The sequence below is a fragment of the Acipenser ruthenus genome, chromosome 22 (assembly GCF_902713425.1).
Source record: "Acipenser ruthenus chromosome 22, fAciRut3.2 maternal haplotype, whole genome shotgun sequence".
Taxonomy (NCBI): domain Eukaryota; kingdom Metazoa; phylum Chordata; class Actinopteri; order Acipenseriformes; family Acipenseridae; genus Acipenser; species Acipenser ruthenus.
The window spans coordinates 8,099,069-8,124,233 of NC_081210.1; the positions used below are offsets into that span (position 1 = coordinate 8,099,069).

The 25,165-nt window shown below is 40.8% G+C and overlaps 1 protein-coding gene across 2 annotated transcripts in view; it reads right to left on the reverse strand.

Moving 5' to 3' along the window:
- Positions 1–25,165, reverse strand: part of LOC117431071 (voltage-dependent T-type calcium channel subunit alpha-1H-like) — a 126,747-nt gene that overhangs the window by 42,770 nt on the left and 58,812 nt on the right. For both annotated transcript variants that reach the window (XM_058995945.1, XM_058995944.1), the window contains exons 6-9: positions 17,719–17,878; positions 15,942–16,257; positions 3,612–3,704; positions 2,091–2,898 (exon numbers count right to left, since the gene is read on the reverse strand). In XM_058995945.1, the coding sequence (XP_058851928.1) occupies positions 2,091–2,898; positions 3,612–3,704; positions 15,942–16,257; positions 17,719–17,878 (1,377 nt within the window). The remainder of the gene's footprint in view (positions 1–2,090; positions 2,899–3,611; positions 3,705–15,941; positions 16,258–17,718; positions 17,879–25,165) is intronic.

The following is a 25,165-nucleotide window of genomic DNA, read 5'->3' on the forward strand; positions in this document are numbered from 1 at the left end:
TGGGCCTAAAAAACTGACGATAATGTTAACCATTTTCATTTGTTTTATATACAGTATTAAAGGCTGTCACACACCAGACGCGATACAATTTTTTATTGGGCGACAAGATACTTTCGTGGCAACGTGACTATAAACAACAGAAGCGACAAATACGCAGTGACAGGTTTGAAAACTGCCAGATCTATAAAGCTATTAAAAATTACTTTTGACAAAACTATGATCAAGAGTGGTACATATTCGTCAACATGATGTTGAAAGTATGAATGTCTCCTCTGATGGTATTTCAACATATATGGCAATAAATCTTACATTCAAGGCTTATCAAGTTCCTTCAAAATGGACTCCCATTTATTGTCTTTCAAATCTGTATCTTTATAATTGCGATGACCTTTGTCATAAAGTTCTGGGTATTTTTTCAACGGCAAGTATTATTGTTTCCTTCATCATTCTGGATACTGCTTCACCCTGCTGGACCACATGCATTGAGGCTGTTCTCTGATTGGTTAATTTCATAGTTGTCGCACAACAAATCACAAAAAATAGGATTCAATACTATTTATTTCGCTTCGTTCCATGTCGCCTGTGGTGTGAAAGATACTTATCAAAAGTATAGGTTCTATTCATTTTGTCGCATCACTGCACAGTTTCACTTGTCGCCTCTAGTCTGGTGGGTAGCAGCCTTCAGCGTACGCATTATTTATTTGTTGGACTTGCACAGAATATCTCAGTTTATCTACACACAGCTGGGTTACATTAAACCATGACTTTGCTATAATTTACTGTTGTTTAATGTAGTGTGGAGGGATGATTTGTATATGTTGTGTTGATCTAGTCCAGATTTGAAAACCTTTCCTTTCCCAGTATTTGTGAACTTTTAGCTTATGCAAATCCAGGAGTGCTGGAATTTTCCTGTAATGCATAAAGTTATATATTTGAACTTGTTGGTGGGTTGAAACTTCAAAATTTGAGGAATCAATTCCAAAATCCTTCATAGGCTTTGAGAGCTTTAATTGGTTTTAAGTTTGGCATGGAAACAGGTATTGAGCTACTTCAGAAATTCAAGTTCTAGGCTGTGCTTCAGTGCACTGTCTCTGCACAAGTCTTTTTGCGGAAGCCGTGAGTTTCTGCACAATCACATAAAATGAAACTCCTTCTTGCTCGAGTACATGATAATGTGCTTTCTGTGCCAGTCTTAGCTCATTAAGGTTGATTTTACATATGTGTCTTCTTTGCTGATTTGTGTGGAAGCCTATGATTTTGCTTCAGGGCACTATGAAAGCAACAAACTAACAAGTTGAGGAGATAAATGAGTTAAGCAGCAAAGGAGACGAGTGACTGGAAAGTTCTGGCTTGTTTCCTCTTGATTATGTACTATGAGTACAGAACACATTCAGTACCAATAAGAGCAGGGCAAAGACAGAACATTAGTACAAAAGAAAATGAATCAGTTAAAGCAGTGTCTAAATTAGGACAATTGACTGCTGCACCCTGAAACCAATATTGAGATATCTGCCTTAGTGATCATGTAACTAATTAAGAGCAAACAACAAAAACATTTCTTGTATATAACAAGATAAATACATAAAAATATGGTAACCAAATTGAGCCGCTCTCTGTGTACTGAGGCTTATGCATGAGTTTCAGAAACGTCTATATAAGTGACCCCCCGAACGACAAGAACAGATAAATGTGAAGCCAACTGGGACAGAGTGATGGAAGGCAGACAGAAGCTAGAAAATATGTAGAATTGTCCTGTAATGGTAATCATAAGCACAACGCAATAATTAGTCCAACATCTAATCCCATCATTACACCTGCACAGAAGGGCTTGCAATTACAGCTGTCCCCACAATGTAATTTGTTCTGGTGGTGAGACTAACATGTGCTGGGCTGAAACCTGGCAGCTTATTAAGTTCACTGATAATGGTACGCATTATTATTCTATTTATTTTTTTGTCTAAAGTGCTTACACTAAAAGTTATGAACTACATATACAAATGCAGTATGCATGTGTCCTCTTTGCAAAAATGTAGTCAGTCTGATTCATATTCTACACAGTGGCCAAGTAACTGCTAAAAGACAGCTCTTACCATGCTCTCCCACAAACTGGTGCATCTTCCCATAGGGATCTGGGATGCTGGTATGACCTGCTGCCCTGCTTAGACTCATGGGGTGATTGCCATTTCTTTTCCCCTTGGATTTTGGCATTGTGCTGGACCTACTATTGGACATGGAGGAGACGATGGTGGGATAGTTCATGCCTCCGTTAATCCCGCTGATCAGTTTAACATTCCCTGCTGCATTGTAAGACTTGCGTCTGACCTGTGACCCTTGGAAATGGCAGTCAGCGTGGTAGATGCTGTGAACCGACTCTGTGCCGGGTGAGGGGCTTTGAAGATTGGGGGAAGGCGACTGAAGCATTAACTGACTCCCAGGTCTCATGGATCTCATCTCCATGACATCACAGATCTCAGAGTTCCCTCTGAGGCCACGGGGGCTGCCATTGCTGATGTGGTAGTGATGATGGTGGTGGTGGTGGTGATGGTGAATCAGATGGTGGATCGATCGGATTCGGCGCTTGTTTCTACACCTTCTGCCTTGTCTGTTTATACCGCCACCACTGTTGCTACTGTTGGGGTTAACTTTCTTCCTCCTCTTGTTCTGCCAGTTGCTGTACAGCCTCCCGACTCGTCGCTTCACCTTGCGATAGAGGTGGCTGATGTACTTGAGCAGCTCCTCGTAGCAGCTGCCCGGCTCCGAGTAGCTGGCCAGCGTGCTGTCGTTGGAGAGATAGCGGGCGCGCTGCTCCTGCATGAGTTGGTTTTCACGCTGCTTTGTCTCCGAGAACTGGGTTGCAATCACAACCAGGCACAGGTTAATCATAAAGAACGAGCCCACCTGGAAAAAACAAAACAAAACCTCAGAACTTCACAATTACATTCAACAAACCATTGCTCGCATTTGTAGCAACACTCTGCCATGTACTTAAAAGGGCCTGTAATGACTTGTTGTGCACCAATGCAACTTGTTTATTCTGTGCACTTTAATAGTTTTGTGGGCAAAGAAACAAACAAGCTGTATTAGTTCACTGATGCAGGAGATCTTGCTGTAATTGTTTTTCTATAAACTTTATTATTGTATTAAAACAACATATTCTCAGTTTATTGCTACAGAGCTGTTTTGATAAACATTTTAGCCCCCGTCCTTTTTCTCTAAGCACTGCTCACTTTACACCACAATGAGTAATAATACAGTCACCAAAGCTGGGATAGCCACAGGGCACTGTCTATCCTGGCTCTCTCTTAATCATCTGTAACAAACTAGGGCATCTCTGCCAGATTATAGGCACTCTAGATTTACTTCTTCGTTATTAAAAAATACGATCCTCTTTCTTGGTAAAGTACGAAAATAATATATCCAGAAAGATATTGGTGTAGGCTTCTTCAAGTATTGTGTTTATAGTACGTTACCTATCTGAAGACACTTGCACATGTTTCCTACATTAGTAGTTTATATTATGCTAAGCTGAGCATTACTGAAGGTGATTAAACTCAGTATTAAAATGTCAGGACAGTAATGATGTGCATATTGAAAAACAGAAATATACTTACTATTATAAGTAATATAAAATATATAAAATTGTAAAAAGAATGTGCATCCATAACATAATACATGATATCCACCCAGCCTTCCAAAGTTATGACCTAGAAAAGCAAAAACAAAAATTGCCATTAGCACTGATAGCACAATATGTTTGAAATCTAATTAGGCAAAAGTCAGTAGCATCTTCCAAAAAAGGACAAAAGTGTTACAGTTAATTAACATTTTTTTTTTAAATTTTCAATTCAATAAGATATTACTTTCATATAGAAATGTTGTGTGATTGAATTGAGATACCAGACACACAATTACTAATTGTTTTTCGACAAATGGACAGAATTGTTACAATAGTTACTGTGTGTGTGTGTGTGTGTGTGTGTGTATCTTAAGTTATGCCTTTAGAAGATCGATCACAAAGTGGGGACAATGGCAAACCTTTTTACGTTATAACAGAATGTGTATTTTAATGAATCCTGTTCCCTGTTTGGGCGCCACTGTAATGAATTGGCATCTAATTATATTAAATGGAAAGGCAAGGGCTGGATGCGAATCGCAAACCACACATTTCGAAGATGAACGTCTTACCGTTCAGATAAAGAGCAAGTTCTATAGTCAAGAGGCATGTACATGTCTTATGCTGAGGTCAGTATTATTAACTCATCAGCCGCTAGGAGGAGATTCATTGCAATATACTTTCATAACTTTAAATTAAAAAGTTAAATGTTAAAAAAAAGCAACTGGCATGAAAAAAGAAAACGTTTGTATTTAGATGAATGTTCTTTAAAAACTATTTGTATTGCTATTTCAATTAAGTCTAGATCCATTACTGCTGAAGAGCCCTGATGATTCACAATTAAATATGTACCTATCCGCAGCAGTTTAAAGGCCAGACTGATTCACAATAAAATTAATATTTACCAATGTTCATTGAATTCTCCTTACCCTTGCATGCTCATTCTTTCTTAGGAGAAAGAGTCAAGATTAAGAAATGGCCTGTTTATGTAGATCTGGTATACGGTAAAGCAACCATGTAACGTTTTATGACAAAAAACCTATTTGATATATAAAAAAAAGTTTTTCATGGTTTTGACCAATTTACTGGCAATGATTTTGAAAATCAGCATGATTATAATAACTAAAGGATAGACATGTATATAATCTGTAAATATTAAAATAGCTGCTGTTATTTGATTTAATTTGACACTCCTTTTCAGAAGCCGATATAAAGTTTACATCCAGTGTTAATCTAATAACAGTCTAAAAAAAACCCTGACACGCCTACAGTACATACTTTCATTCATTATTTATTTTTTAAATTCATCAGCTCAACCCCAAACCAAAGGACAGTATTATTATTTTGCTGAATGTATTTTATTCTTTTAACCAGTGAAAATAAGATTTAGTTAGATGCACTGCTTATGTGGTGGCGGAGCCTAGGAAATGGCTGGAAGATTCAATTAAAATGATGGGCAGCTCCCTCCTGAGGGCACCTCCAGCAGGCTGGCTTATCATCAGGATTGGGAAGCAGAGACTCACAGCTGCGTGTCTTTTTCTGATCACAAACTGAAACTCAGAGCAGCTGATTCAAATTCAGCACCGTTCTGAGACAAGGGGGAGGGGCGGAGCTACCAGCACAACAGAACACAACAAGGCAGTTCTTCCAGCTACAGCGTGGGAGTGACATTGTGTGAGAAGTGCTTCGTTGAAAAGTGAAAGCAGTTAGAAGCAGTTTGAAAGCAGACTGACAGCTGCAGAAACTAAACTTAAACTTACAAAAAAAAATAATAGTAAAAAAAATAATAATAATAACATAGCCTTCAAGCCAGTAGTCTGTGACATCTGCACGATGTGGGAAATCCGAGAAAACCCAGCAGAGCTAAACCAAGTGTGTGTAAAGTGCCGTACGATCCAGAACTTGTTTAAACTAGTAAGTATGCTAGAAATGGAGCTGCAGGAAATGAGACAGCAACAGGAGCTTGAGGAGCTGGCACACCCACAATTCTTGGAAATCTGCACCCCTAACAGACTGAAAGCTACCAGGGAGCTAGAAGAGGGTCAAAACAGGGGTCAAAAATTTGAGCCACTTCAAAATTTAGATGATCAAAACCAACATCAAGAGAACGAAAGGAACACCATCCAGACCCTATTAACAGTGATGGCCAGACAGCAAAAAGAAAGGAGGTCATGATTGTTGGGGACTCCATACTGAGAAACACAGCAAGTTCAGTTCGCAGTCTAGACCCCTTTTCCACAACAGTGTGCTGCCTTCCAGGAGCCTTTGTCACACACATCACTGAGAACATGGACAGGCTCCAAGAACGAACAGGAGACGACAACATCTAGGAAGGAAATTAAAAGACCAAAACTGTGGTATTTTCTGGGATACTGCCGGCACCTTGCAAAGGAGCATATGGACAGCTGGAAATAAATAATCTAAATGCATGGCTGAAAACGTGGTACACACAGGAAGGCTTCACCTTCCTTCAACATTGGACCACATTCTACAGCAAGAACTATCTATATAGGCGGGACAGACTGCATTTAAATAAAAAGGGAACCAATCTACTTGGAGAAAGGATCCTCAAGGAGGTTCAGAAGCATTTAAACTAGAAAGGAAGGGGAAGAAATCTACAAAAAAAACAGAAGGGAGACCACACATGTGGTCCAGTGGTTAAAGAAAAGCGCTTGTAACCAGGAGATCCCCGGTTCAAATCCCACCTCAGCCACTGACTCATTGTGTGACCCTGAGCAAGTCACTTAACCTCCTTGTGCTCCGTCTTTCGGGTGAGACGTAATTGTAAGTGACTCTGCAGCTGATGCATAGTTCACACACCCTAGTCTCTGTAAGTCGCCTTGGATAAAGGCGTCTGCTAAATAAACAAATAATAATAATAATAACATCAAAACAATGGCAACAACTTAGGTAAAACAGGAATTAAATGTATTTATCTAAATGCTAGAAGTCTCAGAAACTAAATGTTAGAACTTGAGGCTACTGCACTAACAAGTAACTACGATGTGACAGTGTCACAAAGACGGCCGGAGTGGGTGGCGTCAGACCAGAAACAGGAACACAAACGACAGAGAGATGGGGTTTTGGTGAGGCTGAACGCGTGATCGCGTTCAGCATTTAATAAACAGAACAGAAAATAAAAGGTTGGAACATACAAAAACACTGGACACGGCACTTGTAGCCAAAAGAAACATATAAACAAAACGGACTACCACTAAACAAACGGTGCACGGACAGACAAACAGACAAACACGGTGAGTGAAAACAACTACTAATTCTTACTCTTTTCATTAACATTTACCTCCGCTCCAATCCCGTTCTCCACTCACCGAACACCTAACCACGAGTGACTAAAAATGTGCCTATTTATACTGTTGTGCTGGGATTCAATTACTAATTAATTATTCACTTGAATCCCAGCACGTGAATTAATTCTGTGCAACCCCGTGCTCACATATTACATTTAACCAGCACGTGAAGTGATTTGTGCTCTCCTCGTGCCTAAATACAAATCTACACTTTAAATACACGTGAAACACAGACCCGTTTATATCCCGTGTACCAATCTATACACGCAACATACAACACATAACACAAATGCACACAGGGGCGGGGCGCTTTGCCACATATACCCCCCCTTGTGCGCAGCACACATGGCCTCAACGGCCACCTCCCCCCTTAAAAACCCAGCAGTCCAGGACAAAGTCTCGGGCTGGGAAGGGAGGCTTCAGTGGGCCCATGGCTGGCCATGCTGTCAGCACCCCTGCCGGTAGTGGCACGGCTGACAGCCTGTTGGTCCCGTCCTGCAGCGAAAAAGCTGCGGGGGCAGGTGGTCCCCCGACCTCCCCCTTCTTCGTAGCCGGCAGCTCCCTCCTGTGGGGCTCCGGCCACAAGAACTCCTGCAGCGAAACTGCTGCTGGGGAAAGTGGTCTCCAGACCTCCTCCCCCTTCTTCGTGGCCGGCAGCTCCCCTTTCTGGGGCTCCGGCCACCGTACTCCCTGCGGAGGTACGGGCAGCAGAGGCAGCTCCTGCTCCTCTGCTCCGGGCGGTGGTGGAGGCAGAGGCAGCTCCAGCTCCTCTGCTCCTGGCGGTGGTGGAGGCAGAGGCAGCTCCAGCTCCTCTGCTCCTGGCGGTGGTGGAGGCAGAGGCAGCTCCAGCTCCTCTGCTCCTTGCGGTGGTGGTGGCGGAGGCAGAGGCAGCTCCTGCTCCTCTGCTCCTTGCGGTGGTGGTGGCGGAGGCAGAGGCAGCTCCTGCTCCTCTGCTCCTGGAGGTGGTGGAGGCAGAGGCAGCTCCTGCTCCTCTGCTCCTTGCGGTGGTGGTGGCGGAGGCAGAGGCAGCTCCTGCTCCTCTGCTCCTTGCGGTGGTGGTGGCGGAGGCAGAGGCAGCTCCTGCTCCTCTGCTCCTGGAGGTGGTGGAGGCAGAGGCAGCTCCTGCTCCTCTGCTCCTTGCGGTGGTGGTGGCGGAGGCAGAGGCAGCTCCTGCTCCTCTGCTCCTTGCGGTGGTGGTGGCGGAGGTAGAGGCGATGGGGCTGATGCTGGCCACTCAGAGGGAGGCTGTGGCGGCTGGGCATGTGCGCGCCGTGCTGCCTTCAGCAGCATAGCTCGAGGCTGCTGGGGGACACCAGCATCCTGCCCTTCTCCCCCCCAAAAATTTTCAGGGGGTTGAGCCTGTAACTCCTCCCCTTCTGGCTCTTGGGACGGCACCAGCAGGTATTCACCCTCTGCTGGTGGAGGTGGGACCAGCAGGCATTCTCCCTCTGCTGGCAGCTTGGGTCCTACGGCTGTGGAAGCCCCGACTTCCCTCTTTTTGGGCTGTGGACGCACCGACTCCTCCCTTTTGGGCTGTGGACGCACCGACTCCTCCCTTTTGGGCTGTGGACGCACCAACTCCTCCCTTTTGGGCTGTGGACGCACCGACTCCTCCCTTTTGGGCTGTGGACGTTCGGGCTCCCCCCACTCAGGCGTAGGACGTTCGGGCTCCTCCCACTCAGGCGTAGGACGTTCGGGCTCCTCCCACTCAGGCGTAGGACGTTCGGGCTCCTCCCACTCAGGCGTAGGACGTTCGGGCTCCTCCCGCTTGGGCTGTGGACGCTCAGGCTCCTCCCATTTGGGCTGTGGACGCTCAGGCTCCTCCCGCTTGGGCTGTGGACGCTCAGGCTCCTCCCGCTTGGGCTGTGGACGCTCAGGCTCCTCCCGCTTGGGCTGTGGACGCTCAGGCTCCTCCCGCTTGGGCTGTGGACTCTCAGGCTCCTCCCGCTTGGGCTGTGGACGCTCAGGCTTCTCCCCATAACTGCGGAAGGGACAGTGGGCGAACAGGTGATCCTGGTCGCAGAGGAGGCACCCCGACGATGGCTTGTTACATCGCCGTGGATGCCTGGCCCTTAGGCGGCACTCCTCCTCCCTGTCCTTCACCTCTTTATCTGTCTCCCGCTTGGGCTGTGGAGGCAAAACCAGCAGGCATTCACCCTCTGCTGGTGGAGATGGGGACAGCAGGTACTCCTCTGCTGGTGGTCCTGCTACCTGGGCTCCTGTTTCACTTATAATTGCCTCCAGGTAGCTGAGGACCAACCCCACACCTTCCTCCCAGGTGCTTACAGTCTGTTCCCTTGCATATGCCTCCCATCGCTCTCTGTCCATAAACTGCAGGAACTGGACGACTACTGGTATAGACTGGGCCTCCAGCCCAGCATTTTCCAGCATCCAGTCCCGCACTTTGATGGCGTCTTCTGCCATTTTTTTTTTTTTTTTATTATTTTTTTTTTTTTTTAAATCCAAAACTGCGGTTCCTGCTCTGGCCTGAGTCCTGGAGGCGCTGTCGATCCCATGCAGGACACCACGTGTCACAAAGACGGCCGGAGTGGGTGGCGTCAGACCAGAAACAGGAACACAAACGACAGAGAGATGGGGTTTTGGTGAGGCTGAACGCGTGATCGCGTTCAGCATTTAATAAACAGAACAGAAAATAAAAGGTTGGAACAGACAAAAACACTGGACACGGCACTTGTAGCCAAAAGAAACATATAAACAAAACGGACTACCACTAAACAAACGGTGCACGGACAGACAAACAGACAAACACGGTGAGTGAAAACAACTACTAATTCTTACTCTTTTCATTAACATTTACCTCCGCTCCAATCCCGTTCTCCACTCACCGAACACCTAACCACGAGTGACTAAAAATGTGCCTATTTATACTGTTGTGCTGGGATTCAATTACTAATTAATTATTCACTTGAATCCCAGCACGTGAATTAATTCTGTGCAACCCCGTGCTCACATATTACATTTAACCAGCACGTGAAGCGATTTGTGCTCTCCTCGTGCCTAAATACAAATCTACACTTTAAATACACGTGAAACACAGACCCGTTTATATCCCGTGTACCAATCTATACACGCAACATACAACACATAACACAAATGCACACAGGGGCGGGGCGCTTTGCCACAGACAGGTGTTACAGAAACCTTTTTATCTGAGAGTGATGGAGACGAATATAATATTAGTGGGTATACACTGTATAGGAAAGACAGGCAGGACAAAAGAGGCGGAGGGATAGCGCTATACATCAAAAATAGTCTTGAAGCCCAGGTGTTAAATCTGGAAGAAAAAAACAACGCTGAATAAATATGGGTCAGAATAATGGACAAAAATTCAAAGGGCATAATAATAGGAGCATGCTATAGACTGCCAAATTCATGCACCGAGCAAAATAATCTGTTATACAATGACATTAGAAATGCGTGCAGCAAAGGAGAAGCCATATTAATGGGGGATTTCAGCTTCTCCCATATAAAATGAGAAAACCCTGTGGGTGCATGACAGACAAAATTGAAATGGTGGAAATGACAAATGACGGCTTCCTTGTCAAGGCACCAACTAGGGCAGCAGTGTAGAGTAGTGGTTAGGGCTCTGGACTCTTGACCAGAGGGTCGTGGGCTCAATCCCAGCTGGGGGACACTGCTGCTGTACCCTAAGCAAGGTACTTTGCCTAGATTGCTCCAGTAAAAACCCAACTGTATAAATGGGTAATTGGGTAATAATGTGTAAAAGATAACACCGTGTACAATTTTTTTTTTTTTTTGGTTCCTGGGTAGTAAGTGTTATTTCCTAATTGCTTATGCCTCAAAAGTATAGAAAATGGCTATTATTCCCCACAAACTTTGCTTTTGTGACCAGGACAGTGATATTTTGAAATTTACCTATTTTCCAGAACATTCTAGATAGATTCAGTGCGGAGTAAACTTGGAGTAACTTCTAGAACTTTCTAGAACTTTCCAGTAATATAAATAGTAGTATAAATACAGGGGCCTTAAGCCCACCAGTTCAGTTTAGTTCCAGCTGCCTAAGTGGATACATATCTGCATTTTTCTGAGATGGCATCAAGGTCATAGGAGACTTCAAAATGGTGGCATTCCTGATGGGTCTCCAAGGCGGTTTTACCAAGTTTCCCTGCTATCTTTGCCTTTGGGACAGCAGGGACACCAAGGAGCACTACCACAGGCGGGATTGGCCACAGCGGACCGAGTTCTCTGTGGGGAGGAACAACGTCAAGTGGGAGCCACTGGTGGACCCCCGGAAGGTGCTGATGCCACCACTGCACATCACATTGGGCCTTATGAAACAATTTGTCAGAGCTCTAGATAAGGAGTCGGCAGCCTTCAAGTACCTTCAAGACTTCTTCCCTAAGCTGTCTGAGGCAAAGGTCAAAGCCGGTGTCTTTGTCGGACCACAGATAAAGAAGATCCTGGAGTGCAATGAATTCCCCAAGAAGCTCACTAGTAAGGAGAAAGCGGCTTGGAACAGCTTTGTCGCAGTGGTTCAGGGCTTCCTGGGCAATCACAAGACCGAAAACTATGTGGAGCTGGTTGAGACTCTGGTGAAGAACTACGGCACAATGGGCTGTAGGATGTCCCTCAAAGTCCATATCCTTGATGCTCATCTTGATAAATTCAAGGAGAACATGGGAGCGTACTCGGAGGAGCAAGGCGAGCGCTTCCACCAGGATATACTGGACTTTGAACGCCGCTACCAAAGACAGTATAATGAGAGCATGATGGGAGACTACATTTGTGGGCTGATTCGTGAAAGTGATTTACAGTATAATCGTAAATCTCGAAAAACTACTCACTTCTAAATCTTTTGTAGACATTTTTGTATTACTTTAGTATAAATACATGTTAATTTGGATTCATATGTTGTTTTTTTCTGACTTTATGTGAACGAAAAGACACAAATTCGCCCGTTTTCTCATTGGAAATAGGTACATTTCAAAATATCACTGTCCTGGTCACAAAAGCAAAGTTTGTGGGGAATAATAGCCATTTTCTATACTTTTGAGGCATAAGCAATTAGGAAATAACACTTACTACCCAGGAACAAAAATTGTGTTACATAGTGTAATGTGATATCTTGTGACAATTGTAAGTCACCCTGGATAAGGGTGTCTGCTAAGAAATAAATAATAATAATAATAATAATAATAGAGGGGAGGCATGCCTTGATTAGTCTTTTCAAATAATGAAGACAATAACTAAAACAGAGTTTAGAGAATCATTGGCAAAATCAGACCACAACATGGTCTCAATTGAAATGTTTTTTAAAACCCAAAAGGTAATGACTAAAGCTAAGGTTTACAATTTTAGAAAAGCAAACTATGAAGGCATGAAACAGAGACTAACAGAAGTAGATTGGAGTAAAATAGAGAAAACATCCACAGAAAAAGTATGGCTATTTTTTAAAAATGTAGTGCTAGAGGTGCAAAACAATTACATCACAAAAGTAGACAAATCTAAATTTAAAACAAAATGGCCAAAATGGTTTAATAGATCAATTTAAAAAAAATATTCAGTGAAAAAAGGCACTTTACAGAGCGTCTAAAAGGGACCAAAAACAAAGTACACAGAAAGAGTACTTGAAACTGCAAACGCAAGTCAAAAAGGAAGTTAGAAAGGCCAAGAGAGAGAGATAGAAATGAACATTGCTAAGGGGGCTAAAACCAAATCCAAAATGTTTTCCAATATTATAACAGCAAGAGAACATTCAACAAGGAGGTTAAAAGTCTAAGAGATACAATGGCAAAATCATAGACGAAGAAAAAAAAATAGCAAATAGATTAAATAATATACAGGTTTTTACAAAGGAGGATACGCACAACATGCCCCACATGTCGACCTGTTTCTATCCAGTGTTAAATAACTTTAACATAACAGAGACAAAAGTGTTTAAGGGACTAGGAGGTCTTAAAATAAACAAATCCCCTGGGCGGGGGGAAGTAAACAAACTTGTTAAATTTGCAGACAACACAAAAATAGGAGGAGTGGCAAACATTCAAAATGATCTAGACAGCATTCATAACTGGTCAGACACATGGCAAATTACATTTAATAGAGAAAAGTGTGAGGTACTGCATGCAGGCAATAAAAATGTGCATTATAAATATCATATGGGAGATACTGAAATTGAAGAAGGAATCTATGGAAAAGACCTAGGCATTTATGTTGACTCAGAAATGTCTTCATCTAGACAATGTATTCAGTCTTGAACAAAGAAAACTATGCGGTGATCTGATTCAAGCATTCAAAATCCTAAAAGGTATTGACAATGTCAACCCAAGGGACTTTTTCGACCTGAAGAAAGAAACAAGGACCAGGGGTCACAAATGGAGATTAGATAATGGGGCATTCAGAACAGAAAATAGGAGGCACTTTTTTACATAGAGAATTGTGAGGGTCTGGAACCAACTCCCCAGTAATGTTGTTGAGGCTGACACCCTGGGATCCTTCAAGAAGCTGCTTGATGAGATTCTGGGATCAATAAGCTACTAACAACCAAACGACCAAGATGGGCCGAACGGCCTACTCTTGTTTGTAAACTTTCTTATGTTCTTATGTGTCCTGTAGCCACACCGAGAATGGAAATGCAGGATTGAATCATCTTCAATGGCAATATATTTGCATTACTATGTTAATGCAATGGTTCTCTACCAGAGGGCAAGCGCAGCTATAATGGTATGTGCTCGTGCTGTGTGGTGGAGTGCAGTGCAGGAGCTACTTCGTGCAATGTCAGGAGTTCAATTCCACATTTTCTGAACCTAATCAAAAACCACTCCAATCAGATAGTTGTGTGGACAACGGCAAGCAGAAATGATTAGTAATCTCGTAACACAAGTTCACAATGATCTTATACACAAGATCATTTCTTTTTAACAAAAGGAACTAGGAGTTTACAGAATATGTCATATGTTTGTGGATTTTTTTTTTAATGCAGAAGGTCACTTTAAAAAAGGGAAGTTGTCAATATTAGCTTCTCTGTAGGAGATTTTATTTTCACACTTCAAACTACCAGTAGGCCTGCCTGGAAGCTAATGTACAGTGTCTCACAATAAAAACAACTTTAAGACACAATTATTTATTTACCTGAAATATAGATTTTTCCCATTCCTATTGCACTGCAATCACAGATTAATTGAACCAACCACATTATGTAATCAAAAACTGCATTTCCTTTGCTGCTAAACCAATACAAATTACAAACAGTAAATTATAAACCTCACAGAATCAAGTTCGGAGTAGAGCGGTCATTATCTTATAGGTAGATGCCCTCTAAAAGCTAACAGGACCTGGTTTTGACAGAAACATAAATGTCATGTTGCTTAAGTGATCCAGACTAAAATATAGCCTAAAAATACACCAAATACACAGCATAATTCATTTGATATGACCAAAGGACATTGCAGCTTTAAGCAATAGTGTTTTCTTTGTTTGTTTGTTTACAGATTTTGTATGTCTGATCTCTTGGTGTGGAGCTTAATATTGCATTCTCGGATTAAGAAAAAAAAAAACCTCTCAACTTCCAGCGCTCGCATCCCCCACCACTGTATAAAACGTAACCGATTTCATTTTTACACGTATCTCAACGCTTAACTTTAATCATATATTGCTGCTGCTGTTAATGGAAGTCTCAAGTATCTGGCTCTAGGCACTCTCCTGTTAAGACGCAAGGAGATAATGGTGGGCTTCCCCTCCTCCATTACACTGATAACTGTGATCTCCAAGGAGCAGCATCTAGTTTAGCTTATTCAATATGCCTCCCTTTCAATGCAGGTATTCAATCTGTTCAGGGGAGTTTCAGATGTATGCGCATTTGTGGTAAGCATGAGATAGCCTCCTACAGTTTTGTTGCAACTGTGTAACTAAAGGCCTCCCCATGCATTCATTTTGAGAGAGTAGAAATATTTACACTGAAAATGAAAACTACGTTTTAAAGCAAAGTCTGTTGATGTATCTATGTCACGTTGTAAATATTAGAGTAACTTTGTGGTAAAGTGAAGTATGAGGAATAGAAATATAACATTTTAAACAAAATACTATCAAATCTGTCACTGATCAGTAAAGCAAATAGTTTACCAGTAGTGTCAGGGTGCAGCAGTCAAAAAGGGTCCCTTTCCTTTATTTTCCTTTATATTTTTGTTCCCTATCCAATGTTAAAAATCAAAGGAAGGGACCCTTCTTGTGTGCAACACCCAAGGTGCTGCTGGTAGGCTCTCTAATTAGAAAACAGGCGCAGACTGGAATCATAAGCCGTATAGTACAGCAAACACCCTGACCTTCCATGAGAAGTCCTTTAGCATGCTACAAAATCAAATAAGGCCAGCATTTCAGCAGCTCCTTCTTCAAAGTCACCCAAATCGGATCATCATCATTCAGATCCTACACCTACTGATAGCTGCAGTAGCAACACGGTCTGGTCCTGTTAGATTAATTAAGTACGTTTTAAAGAACACCCTGCAGAGCGGTTAACTTATCATCTCTGCTTCAACAATGTCTGTTTGAGAAGAGCCTGAAGGCAGAGCCACAAAGACAGGTAAACAGATAGCCAGCCATGTGATACCTGGCTTCTGGGAAGAAAACAGCCTTAAAGCTCAAGCTTTCACAACCAATGAATATTAAAATGAGTAAATATTATAGCAAATGAAAACCAACTGATGGCTTTGTTCATAGGACAGCTGCAAGATGTTGACCATGTGTGCAATATCATTTGCTAAGTTTGCTACATTTTTTTTTGTAAAAGACTAAACTAAATTATTATATTACTGTGAACTAGCAAGAAACGGCTAAGATGTAGGAGGTCTGAAATGAAGCTCCTGAGTTCAAGATCAAGCTTGTGTTTTCTTTATAGAAACTACAGATATTTACTGACTGTAAAGTTGAGAACTTAACTTAAGAACTTGCGATCCAACTGCTTTTCAATGGGTTTCTGGCCCTGGGTTGTACAGTTTGTGACATAGTGGTATGGTAATTTAAAGAAGTGCATTGAAACCTACCTGAAAAATAGCGATCCAGGCATATCCAATATTATCAAAGTTAATAGCTCCTTTGTGTGGGTTCAGGTCCCCAGTCTTGCATACATTGTAATATTGGTTCCAGTTTATGCAGCCATTTATGTTTCCCACGTCCATACTGTTGTGTTGGTGGCTGTCGTAGAACATGCTGAGAGAACACTCCACTCTATTTTCCTTCAAGCGTGGGATGTCTGGACACCTAACCATCCCGTTGTCCCTATTGGTGGAGCAGATGAATGGGGTTTCTTCACCCTCCTCTTGTTTGTAATATGGGGTTAAAAAAGATAGATTGTAAGTCCTGCAATAGAACAGCAATGTTTCGTCAGTGTCTAGGTACCAACAATATTTAAATACATCATACACTACAGGCTGGGTGGCTTTCATTGTAGGCTTTTTAGTAAATCAATTCAGTAGGACAGCAAATTTATTTTTTCTCTCTTGGCCTTGAAAGATGAATTTATTAATAAGGTATAAATCCTTTATAATAGTTGTATAGGCAGGCATGACTCTGTACTTTTACTGCATGGCTTGAGTTAAAATATTACTGTACCAAGCTGAAAATGAAACTACAGATGCCTCTTAACTTCCCCAGAGTGAATTCTGAGTGTATGGAAGTACATTCTGCTGTCTTCAGTCACTTTCTCAAGTCTATGGTAAACATTAGTGTGAGGAGCTGCAGTCACACAACTGAAGCAATAGAAGTTGACATAAAAAAATTCAGAACTTCACTGTGAACCAGATGCTCAAATGACAGAAACTGTCAAGATAGTCCTCATTAGGGACTTTCTATACTTTGCAGATTTGCTGAATACATAAGACTTTCCCATACCGAAGATAGATATCTTTTCAATGCAGAGTTTATGTAGCAATCGAGTATTATATTAACGACTGTATTTAATAATGGATAAAACTTTGTATTAGGTTTGATAAATGCTATGGGTTTTTAGAATGTAATAATTTGTTTGCACTCCCAAACCTCAGAAGACCGTGTCCATGATGTACTTTACGGCTTACATCAAACACAACACATTTCCAATCTGTTGCCAATTATGCTTTTCTGTCCTGTGCACTTTCATGAAAAGGCTTTCATTGCATACAAAGGATGTTCAATTCTGTTCATTATCCCTATAAAAACTTGTTGTTGCACATCTTTGATGAACCTCCACCTTCGTACTTAGAAGATAGCAAATTGGACACAGAACGGGCTATATTTTAAAAACAAACATGTTTAAGTGAACTTTTTTCCTGAAGCCTTTTAGTCAGGAATAATCTGGATTTGCAAATCACTGAAACTCAATAAAATTACTCATGAAATTAAAATAAGTAGTAAATTAATGTAGATAAGTGCATCTACACTATCCTGATGATAACCAGGCAACCAAGATTAGAAAACAAACACCACCAACAGGCACAGTGTGACGATTTATTGATTACTGTACCAGTCAACAACCTAATTATCAAGCTCATAAACTGGTAATTCTGCTGTATGCATCTATCTTACAAATCTTTTCCACAACTTTCTCTTGTTTTTGACAACCTCAGAATGTAGGATAATCTGTAGTGATCCAGCCAATGCAATTAAAATGAGTGATTTGTGAAAATGTCTCTATGTTGCTGTTTCTCAGATTTTTTAAAGTACATTTTTTGTGTTGTTCTGCTGGGCTGAGGTGTTTATTTTACAAAATCCTCAGCTCTTGAAAAGTCACTTCTGCTAGGAGCAGTTAACTGCTGCCACTTAACTGCAGAAACACGTACTTACGTTTTAAAATTGTCTTCTAAGAAACACCTGTTCCTCAGCAGGCCAGCCCACAATTGCACTCCGACAATCCCAAATATAAAGAAGACAAAAAAACAAAGGAGAAGGACGTTGCCTAGCATAGGCAGAGTATCTAACAGCAGGGTCACCAGTATTCTCATACCTGCAAGAAAGAAACATACACAAAACCACGTCATGATATAACACATCCGTCTGCCTTCCAGACAGCACACTTCTTCTTCACTTCTAAATCATGTCCCTTCATTTACTCCAGACTTGACCAACGAAGCAGCTTTCTGCTTTGTTGTGCTCATGTCAATGGATTAGGGCCCTTTATTCTACTGGCATGGCAACAACAACAACATATACACAGCTACCTGGGGTCAGGAGGAAACATAGGAAAGGTTTAACTTACAGAAGGCATGTAATATATACAGTAGAAAAGCAAGCACAGGAAAACTTGTAAAAGCCACATTAAAAACCAGGGAAATCATTCTTCTTTATTTTGTAGTTGATAGCTTCAGCAGTGTGTTGTGAGATATCTAATAATTCTTGACATCATTACAGGACCACACCAGGTTTGTTGGCCCCGGCAATGGACCTCCAGTTGCATTTTATCACATTTTTTTTTTTTTTTTACTGTAGAAAACACCCACTTTACAAAAATAATAATTTTTAAATTCACATAGAAAATTTGACAGTTTGCTTATTGCAGTTTTTTTAGATTTTCTTTTTTGTAGTCATTTCCCTCCGTTTTTGACATCCAGATTTGTTGTTTCTTTTTATTTGGAGGTGCCCAAGGTTGGGCAGGTTTCATTTTTCATGGTTTAAAATCATATAATTATAATAGGCGTTATGATAATAATAGACGCTAAGATAATGAGGCTCGACAAAACACTTGTCAAACGAAAGTCTTGATTGTTGGAAAGTAAATGTGCCAATTGTAGAATGTCTTTAATTGGCACATTTGTATAATTGAATGTCGAGATCAGCCAATAGCTTTCAGCTTTATGAAGCTCTGGGGAGGATGGAAGCCAATAGGGAGTGAGAAGAGGCGGGACTAAGGGAACAGCACACAAGCAGGAAAATGCTGGAATGTTTTACTGTACTGCACAGTGGCGCGCAAAATGCAATGGGGTTCCATTATGCTAAATAATTCTGCAGATGTTGGTTATTAGAAAGCCCAATTTGGAAGAAACATATAATTTGCTTCCAGGGGCGCTGGGGGGGGGGGGGGGGGGGGGGAATTGTATCAACATTGAACATTCTCTGTCCCAAATAGCATCATGAATGAGAAAAAAAACAGACAGTAATTGGGCCAGTTTACAACGAGATAGTGTGCTGAGCTTTGTCAACATCGCTCTTATTCTTAAAATAAATTATACAAAAAGTGCAGTGCAAGTATATTTAAAGCATGGCACTGGTTTATAACAAACTCAAAAATGTCGTTCCACTAAGTCTCATTTTATAGTAATAAAGTGCGTAACGTTATGGTCATTGATTTCGCCGAAACTTTTGTGTTTTAAAAGTGTGTAAGGCTTAAACTCTAACCGAATTGCTCTGCTGCCAGCTTCCGATATCCCAGTTAAGTAAACATTTCACAGTTACATACTGTAACTCTGCTACATTAAACAAACAGTGGTACAACATCATTTTTAAATTGTTTTACAGTAGCAGCTAGAGACATTATTTCAGATCATTGAATGCAGTTTAACTCTTTATTTTAGAGCATCCATCCGACCAGATTTGATACATACTTACAGCCTCAAGCTATTATTTCACCTGCTTTCCACAAAGAATGACACTTTCTATCAAATATAAACCAATGAATATAAACTGCTAATTAAGCACCACATTCCTGTGAATGCCGAAAGCAGCAACAAGTAGCAAAGTTTTAAATAACATGTTTACACAGATAAAAAATAAAAGAGGGTAGCGTCTCGCTTTCATCTTGGCAAATTCTTAGCTTTGTCCGATTAGCTTGCAATAACCAAAAGATCACTCAATCTCTCATCTCCAGTAGCTTTACGCAGGTATGTTTTGACCCTTTTCATGCACGAAAAGAACTTTTCATTTGCCATATACATGCATGCCATATACATGCATATTTAAGCAATGTAACATTTTTAAACAGTAATTATAACAGTGAATTTCAATCAGAATGTATCTAATTCAGTAGAGAAGCACCTTAAATATAATTTTTGCCGATCCACTGTGAAAAAGACAACGATGAGTTGATAGAGCAGCTGTGCATTGCAGTACATTCTAAACTAGTGCAATGTGATGCCACGCTATATTTGGTGTTTAAATTATATTCTGCGAGAACTGCAATACCAAATACTATTTGTTTTTTTTAAAGAAAACCGAAATATAAAGAAATGACAAGAATCCAAAATCTAAATGAGCCTAAATCTCGTTTTCAAATCTCTGGTACCTTTTCTTTAGAGCATGTATAAAAAATGGTACCTGGGCGTAATCAATATTATTAGTTTCTTCCACAGGTGAATCCCTCGTTGTTGTCTCGCTGTGTTTCATTTCTTCTGTTTTCCACCTGCTATGGCAAATATATTCGACATATCTCTTTGACTCATCATGATATCGGTAATATTATATTATTATAGAAATAACAGAATGCAATGTACTTCTGTGTTATCGATATAATCACTGCACAACAATGAACTATCAAGTACAAATGAATGAATTCCGCCAATGCCTTGAGACTCTGAGTGCTAGCAATTACATCACATAGCAACTGTTGCCGACTTCATTCAGATCCGGGTTAGATTACAAAAGAATGATGTTATGATGTTTGAAAAACATATTTTATTTGTTTCTGAAGAAAACTTCAACCACCTTATATGTGATTATATTATGTCTGGTGGGGGGTGGTCAAAAAGTGGAAGACATAATGCCATATAGATCATCTATGGGGGAAAGCCAAGGTCTGGGGGGGGGGCTGCCGTTCCTGCCCCATAGCAAATGACGCCCCTGTTTGTTTCAGAAGACATTATGATCTCTTTCTAGCAAATTCTTGGTTTATTTAATTCCATTCAACAGCTACCTTTAATTAATATGTGGGGATATTGTGGTCCTTTTTTATATTGACCATGGCCTTTATCTTCCAGCTACAGAAATTCAAACAAACAAAAGAAACTTTGAGTTGTAAAGCTGCATCCCCATTGTTTCAACCCCTCACCTGTTGTGCCTCTGAACCTGGATACTGATAATGGTTTCCCAAGGCAACGGTTTGATTTTCTTCTTAATGTTTCCCACTGAGAAGACCAAATCACAATAAACTGTCCCGCAACCTTTTTTGTAGCAGATTTTTTTTTTTTCTCATACAATTTGGTAGGGCTGAGGCCCTGCACCTGTATATAATGTGTTTTTGTTTGATTTATAAATACAATTGTTTAATGTTAAAAATTAAATATGTGCTAGACATGGTAGGACTTTGTTCTCCACAAGCCAAAGAGGAAGGACTGTGAAATTTGTGGTGATCCCGCACAACTGCAGGTATAGCCAGGGTGAGCAACCAAAAGAACGACCGTCTGTATAACAGGGTTCTAGTGTTTTACGTAGGGATTAATCTTGGACTCGCACCCCTCACCTTCACCTTAGGCTCTTTAAGAACCTGCAGGGTTGCAATGAAAATACATGTCCTATTGTTTCGTTGCCAACCAGCACAGCCCTCTGCAGAATTGATCCTTGGCACACACTGTATGGATTTTGATTTTAATCAGACTTTTTGCTTAGCCTTTTAGGTAATTGGTCTTTGCTTGTTTCTACATAATAATATGTTTTTTCAGTTCAAGTTTGTTTGCCCTTTCATCTGCCTGCCGTTATTGCTTTCCAGCTTTGGTAATTATTGCTTGTGGTGTTATCTTTGCGATGTACCCTTGTTTGCACTTTGTATTTTTAATACGGCATCTTCCTATATAAATTATTGACTCTTTAACCTCAAATCCTTTTTGACTAGTTATCTTATGAGGACTAAGTAACAATGTCATCAATCTGCAAAGCCTTCTGCACATTATGCAATATGTTTAATGGTACTGTATGCATTAGTTACAGTGTTTTCAAGGGGGTCATGGTAGGATTGTATTAGTAGTGTAGTTGAGGGTAAACGTGAGTAAACTCTACCACTCTGTCACTGTGAGTGGTGACGTCACGGACCAGAAACAGGAACCAAAACAAAGAATGGTGGTGGGTGAAACTGAACGCTACGGCATTCAGTGCTTTTATTAAATAATAAATAAACAAAAGGTTTAAACAAAACAAAACAAACACCAAACAAAAAGGCGCGATGGCCAAACAAATAAACAGAAACAAGTATATTTAAATATAGCAATTGTTTTCCGCTCTCCTTGCTCGCTCTCCCGTACTCTCCTCTGTACACTCTCCCCCTTAGCATGGAGAGCTGGAGGCTTTTATATTCTGGCCGAGGGGTTAACTAGCTGTTAATTATCTTATGCATGAGTTTAGCAAGGATGCGTGACTGTCAGCTAGTTAAATAACCAGTAGCTGATCAACCAAGCATCCTCAGGAGGTTTTCAAAATATAAATACAAAACAATAACAAATACGCGGTGCTTTGACCTGCGCCGCAAACAAAAATACAAATAATAATACAAATATATATATAGGGGCGGGACACTCCGCCACAGATGGCCAGAATCTTTTCCAATGAACCTTTAACCCATAATTCTGCACGATCACCATGACTGATATGCACATAACCTACTAAGAGCATATCTGCACATCTTTAGTGCCTACCATGCAACTGCCCAGCGTGAAACACCAAAAAAAGGTTAGTTTACCCACTACATCACTGACAGATTGCTATAACAGGGGAGCAGACAGGAGTTATCAATTAAGGGCAGTTCCAGAGGTAGGGGGTTCATAAAGTAGAAGCAGAGACTGAATCGTTAAATTTATCTTTCCAGAGCCTTTGTGCTATTTGCAGGATGAAAAATAAGGTTACAGACAGTGGTGCCCAATATCCGGAGAAGTGATGGGAAAGCAGTCTTGCATGTTTAATAAAGACGAGAGACACTGAGATGATCATTTTTTTTTTCTACTGGCAGCAGGGAACCACGCTGAAAATCAGTTGTCTCATCAAGTGTGATACCCAAGATTCGCTCTATGCAGATGGTGAAGGTAGATTTGTCAAGCAGTCAAAAAGCTTGTATTTAAAAGAATTGCAGAGTTAGTGTGTATAGTTCTGAAGTCAATGCTGTTTCATTTGTAACAGTGTAGAAAGCACCTTTTTGCTGGAGTTTGCAGAGTGTATGTTATGCCCGCAAATTTTAAAGTTTGTGGAAAAAATTCATCCCAGAGATATACACAATCCATTAAGCGGTGGCTGCAATGATAGGTATGGAAACAGTGGCACTTCTGCATATGATAATCTCACAAAGGGGAAGATGATGCTATTGACAGCATGTAGTCACAACTTTGAACAAAACAAAAACAGACCACCACTCGGTGAAGAAAAAAAGACTATTTTCATAACATAGCAGGTTTAAAACTTAGCAGTTTCTTTACTGGCTTTTAGAAGCTACTTTTTAGCATGAGAAACTAAACTGCTATTCAGATCAAACGTGTCTGTGATATGAAGCCGATCAAGTAGAGCGTGTAAGAATCTACTTCACTCAACACATATAATTAATTCCCTACAGCTGAATTGAGAAAAAAATCCATCTCTGTACCAGCAAGTCTTTTCTATACATATTGGGTTAACAGATGAATATGATTAAACCGAAGCACCTCAGAGCAGTGTTACAAAAGAAAGTCAATGCAGCAGCAAAAGACAGCAGCTATCTTGGTTTGTCCCCTTACAGTACCATACATCATTCCTTCTTTATATACTGAACTTATTTATGTTTACCTAGTTTATATAATAAATTGTATTTAGCTAACACCATTCTTCTAGGATTGATTACTGCAATGCCATGTTCTCTGGAATTCCAAACTGTGTTCTGTCACGATTGCAGCTTGTAAAACATGCTGCAGCCAGGGTGCTACCAAAACAAAACAAGTGAGCACATTCCCCCAGTGTTAGCAGCCCTCCACTGGCTCCCGGTGCTGCCCAGGATTGACTTTAAGGTCCTTCTTATCGCCTATAAAGCCCTAAATGGCTTCAGCCTATTTTTTTTTCTTAGTCCCATATGCCCCTGGCCGGCTACTCTGCTCACAAGATGCAGGGCTGCTATCTATCCCAAGGATTTTAAAGCAAAGGACAGGTGGTAGAGCATTCAGTCATAGGGCACCTGAATTCTGGAATGCTCTACCGTGCACAGTGAGAGACACACTGACATTGGCCATTTAAAAAAAAATTAATAACATACTATTATAATAGGGCTTTTATATCTTTATAATATTAATATTTCTTTTTTGTATAGTTTTATTCATATTTATTCGGTTTGAGTTTCTCATCTGTTGCTTTTATTTGCTTTCATTTTAAAATGTTGTTTTCTCTTGCTGTTTTTATTGTTTATATTGTTTTTATTGTACTAAAATGTACTTCTGAATGTCCTTTTTCTTGTTAAAAGCGCCTTGGGATGGCTTTCTATGAAAGATGCTTTAGAAATAAAATTTGATTTGATTTGATTTGATTCCCACTAAAAACAGTATAAAACAATTCAAGGGCGCTAAATGTTTCAAGTCTGCTGTAACTTGTGCCATTCACATATCAGCATGGTTTACTGTCCACATTCCTCTTTATGGGACCATTAGGAAATCATTCACACTGTACCACTGTAATCCACATCACCAAGTAGTATAAGTATGTAAGTATATGAACAGAATTCCAGACATTGTGATATACTTCCAGTCAAAACGTTTGTCATTGAATTAATTTAGGGTGTGCTCACGCTGGGTCCGTTTAGAGCAGGGGTGGGCAATTCCGGTCCTGGGGGGCCGGTGTCCCTCCTGGTGTTTGTTCCAGCTGACCAATTAAGCTTCTAATAAGCACTTAATTGGTCCAATTAAGTAATTTAGGGTACAGCTGGAACAAAAACCAGGAGGGACACCTGCCTTCCAGGACTGGAATTGCCCATCTCTGGTTTAGAGGGTTTGGTCTGCACTCGGTACGGTTTGGTATATTTGGTGTTAAGTGTGAACAACAAAGTCCGCTAAAGAGGTGGTCTCAGTCCGTTTGGTAAATGCACCGAATAATGAGTTGTTATAATCTAATAAATTCACCCGATGTTTCATTTTTAAACTATTATTGTGTTATTTTATATACTGTTATTTTAACAGCTTCAGAGTTGCTACGGCATCAGTAAATTGAAGACAAAAAAAAGTCCCAGTTTTTCACCGTGGATATCTGGACAGTGGGAGAAACTGAAGCTCTGACAGAAATTTGGTCAGACACCAAAATCCAATCCGAACTGGACAAAACTCACAAAAATAGTAAAATATATATGGTGCAGTGTGTTTTTTGAGCCATC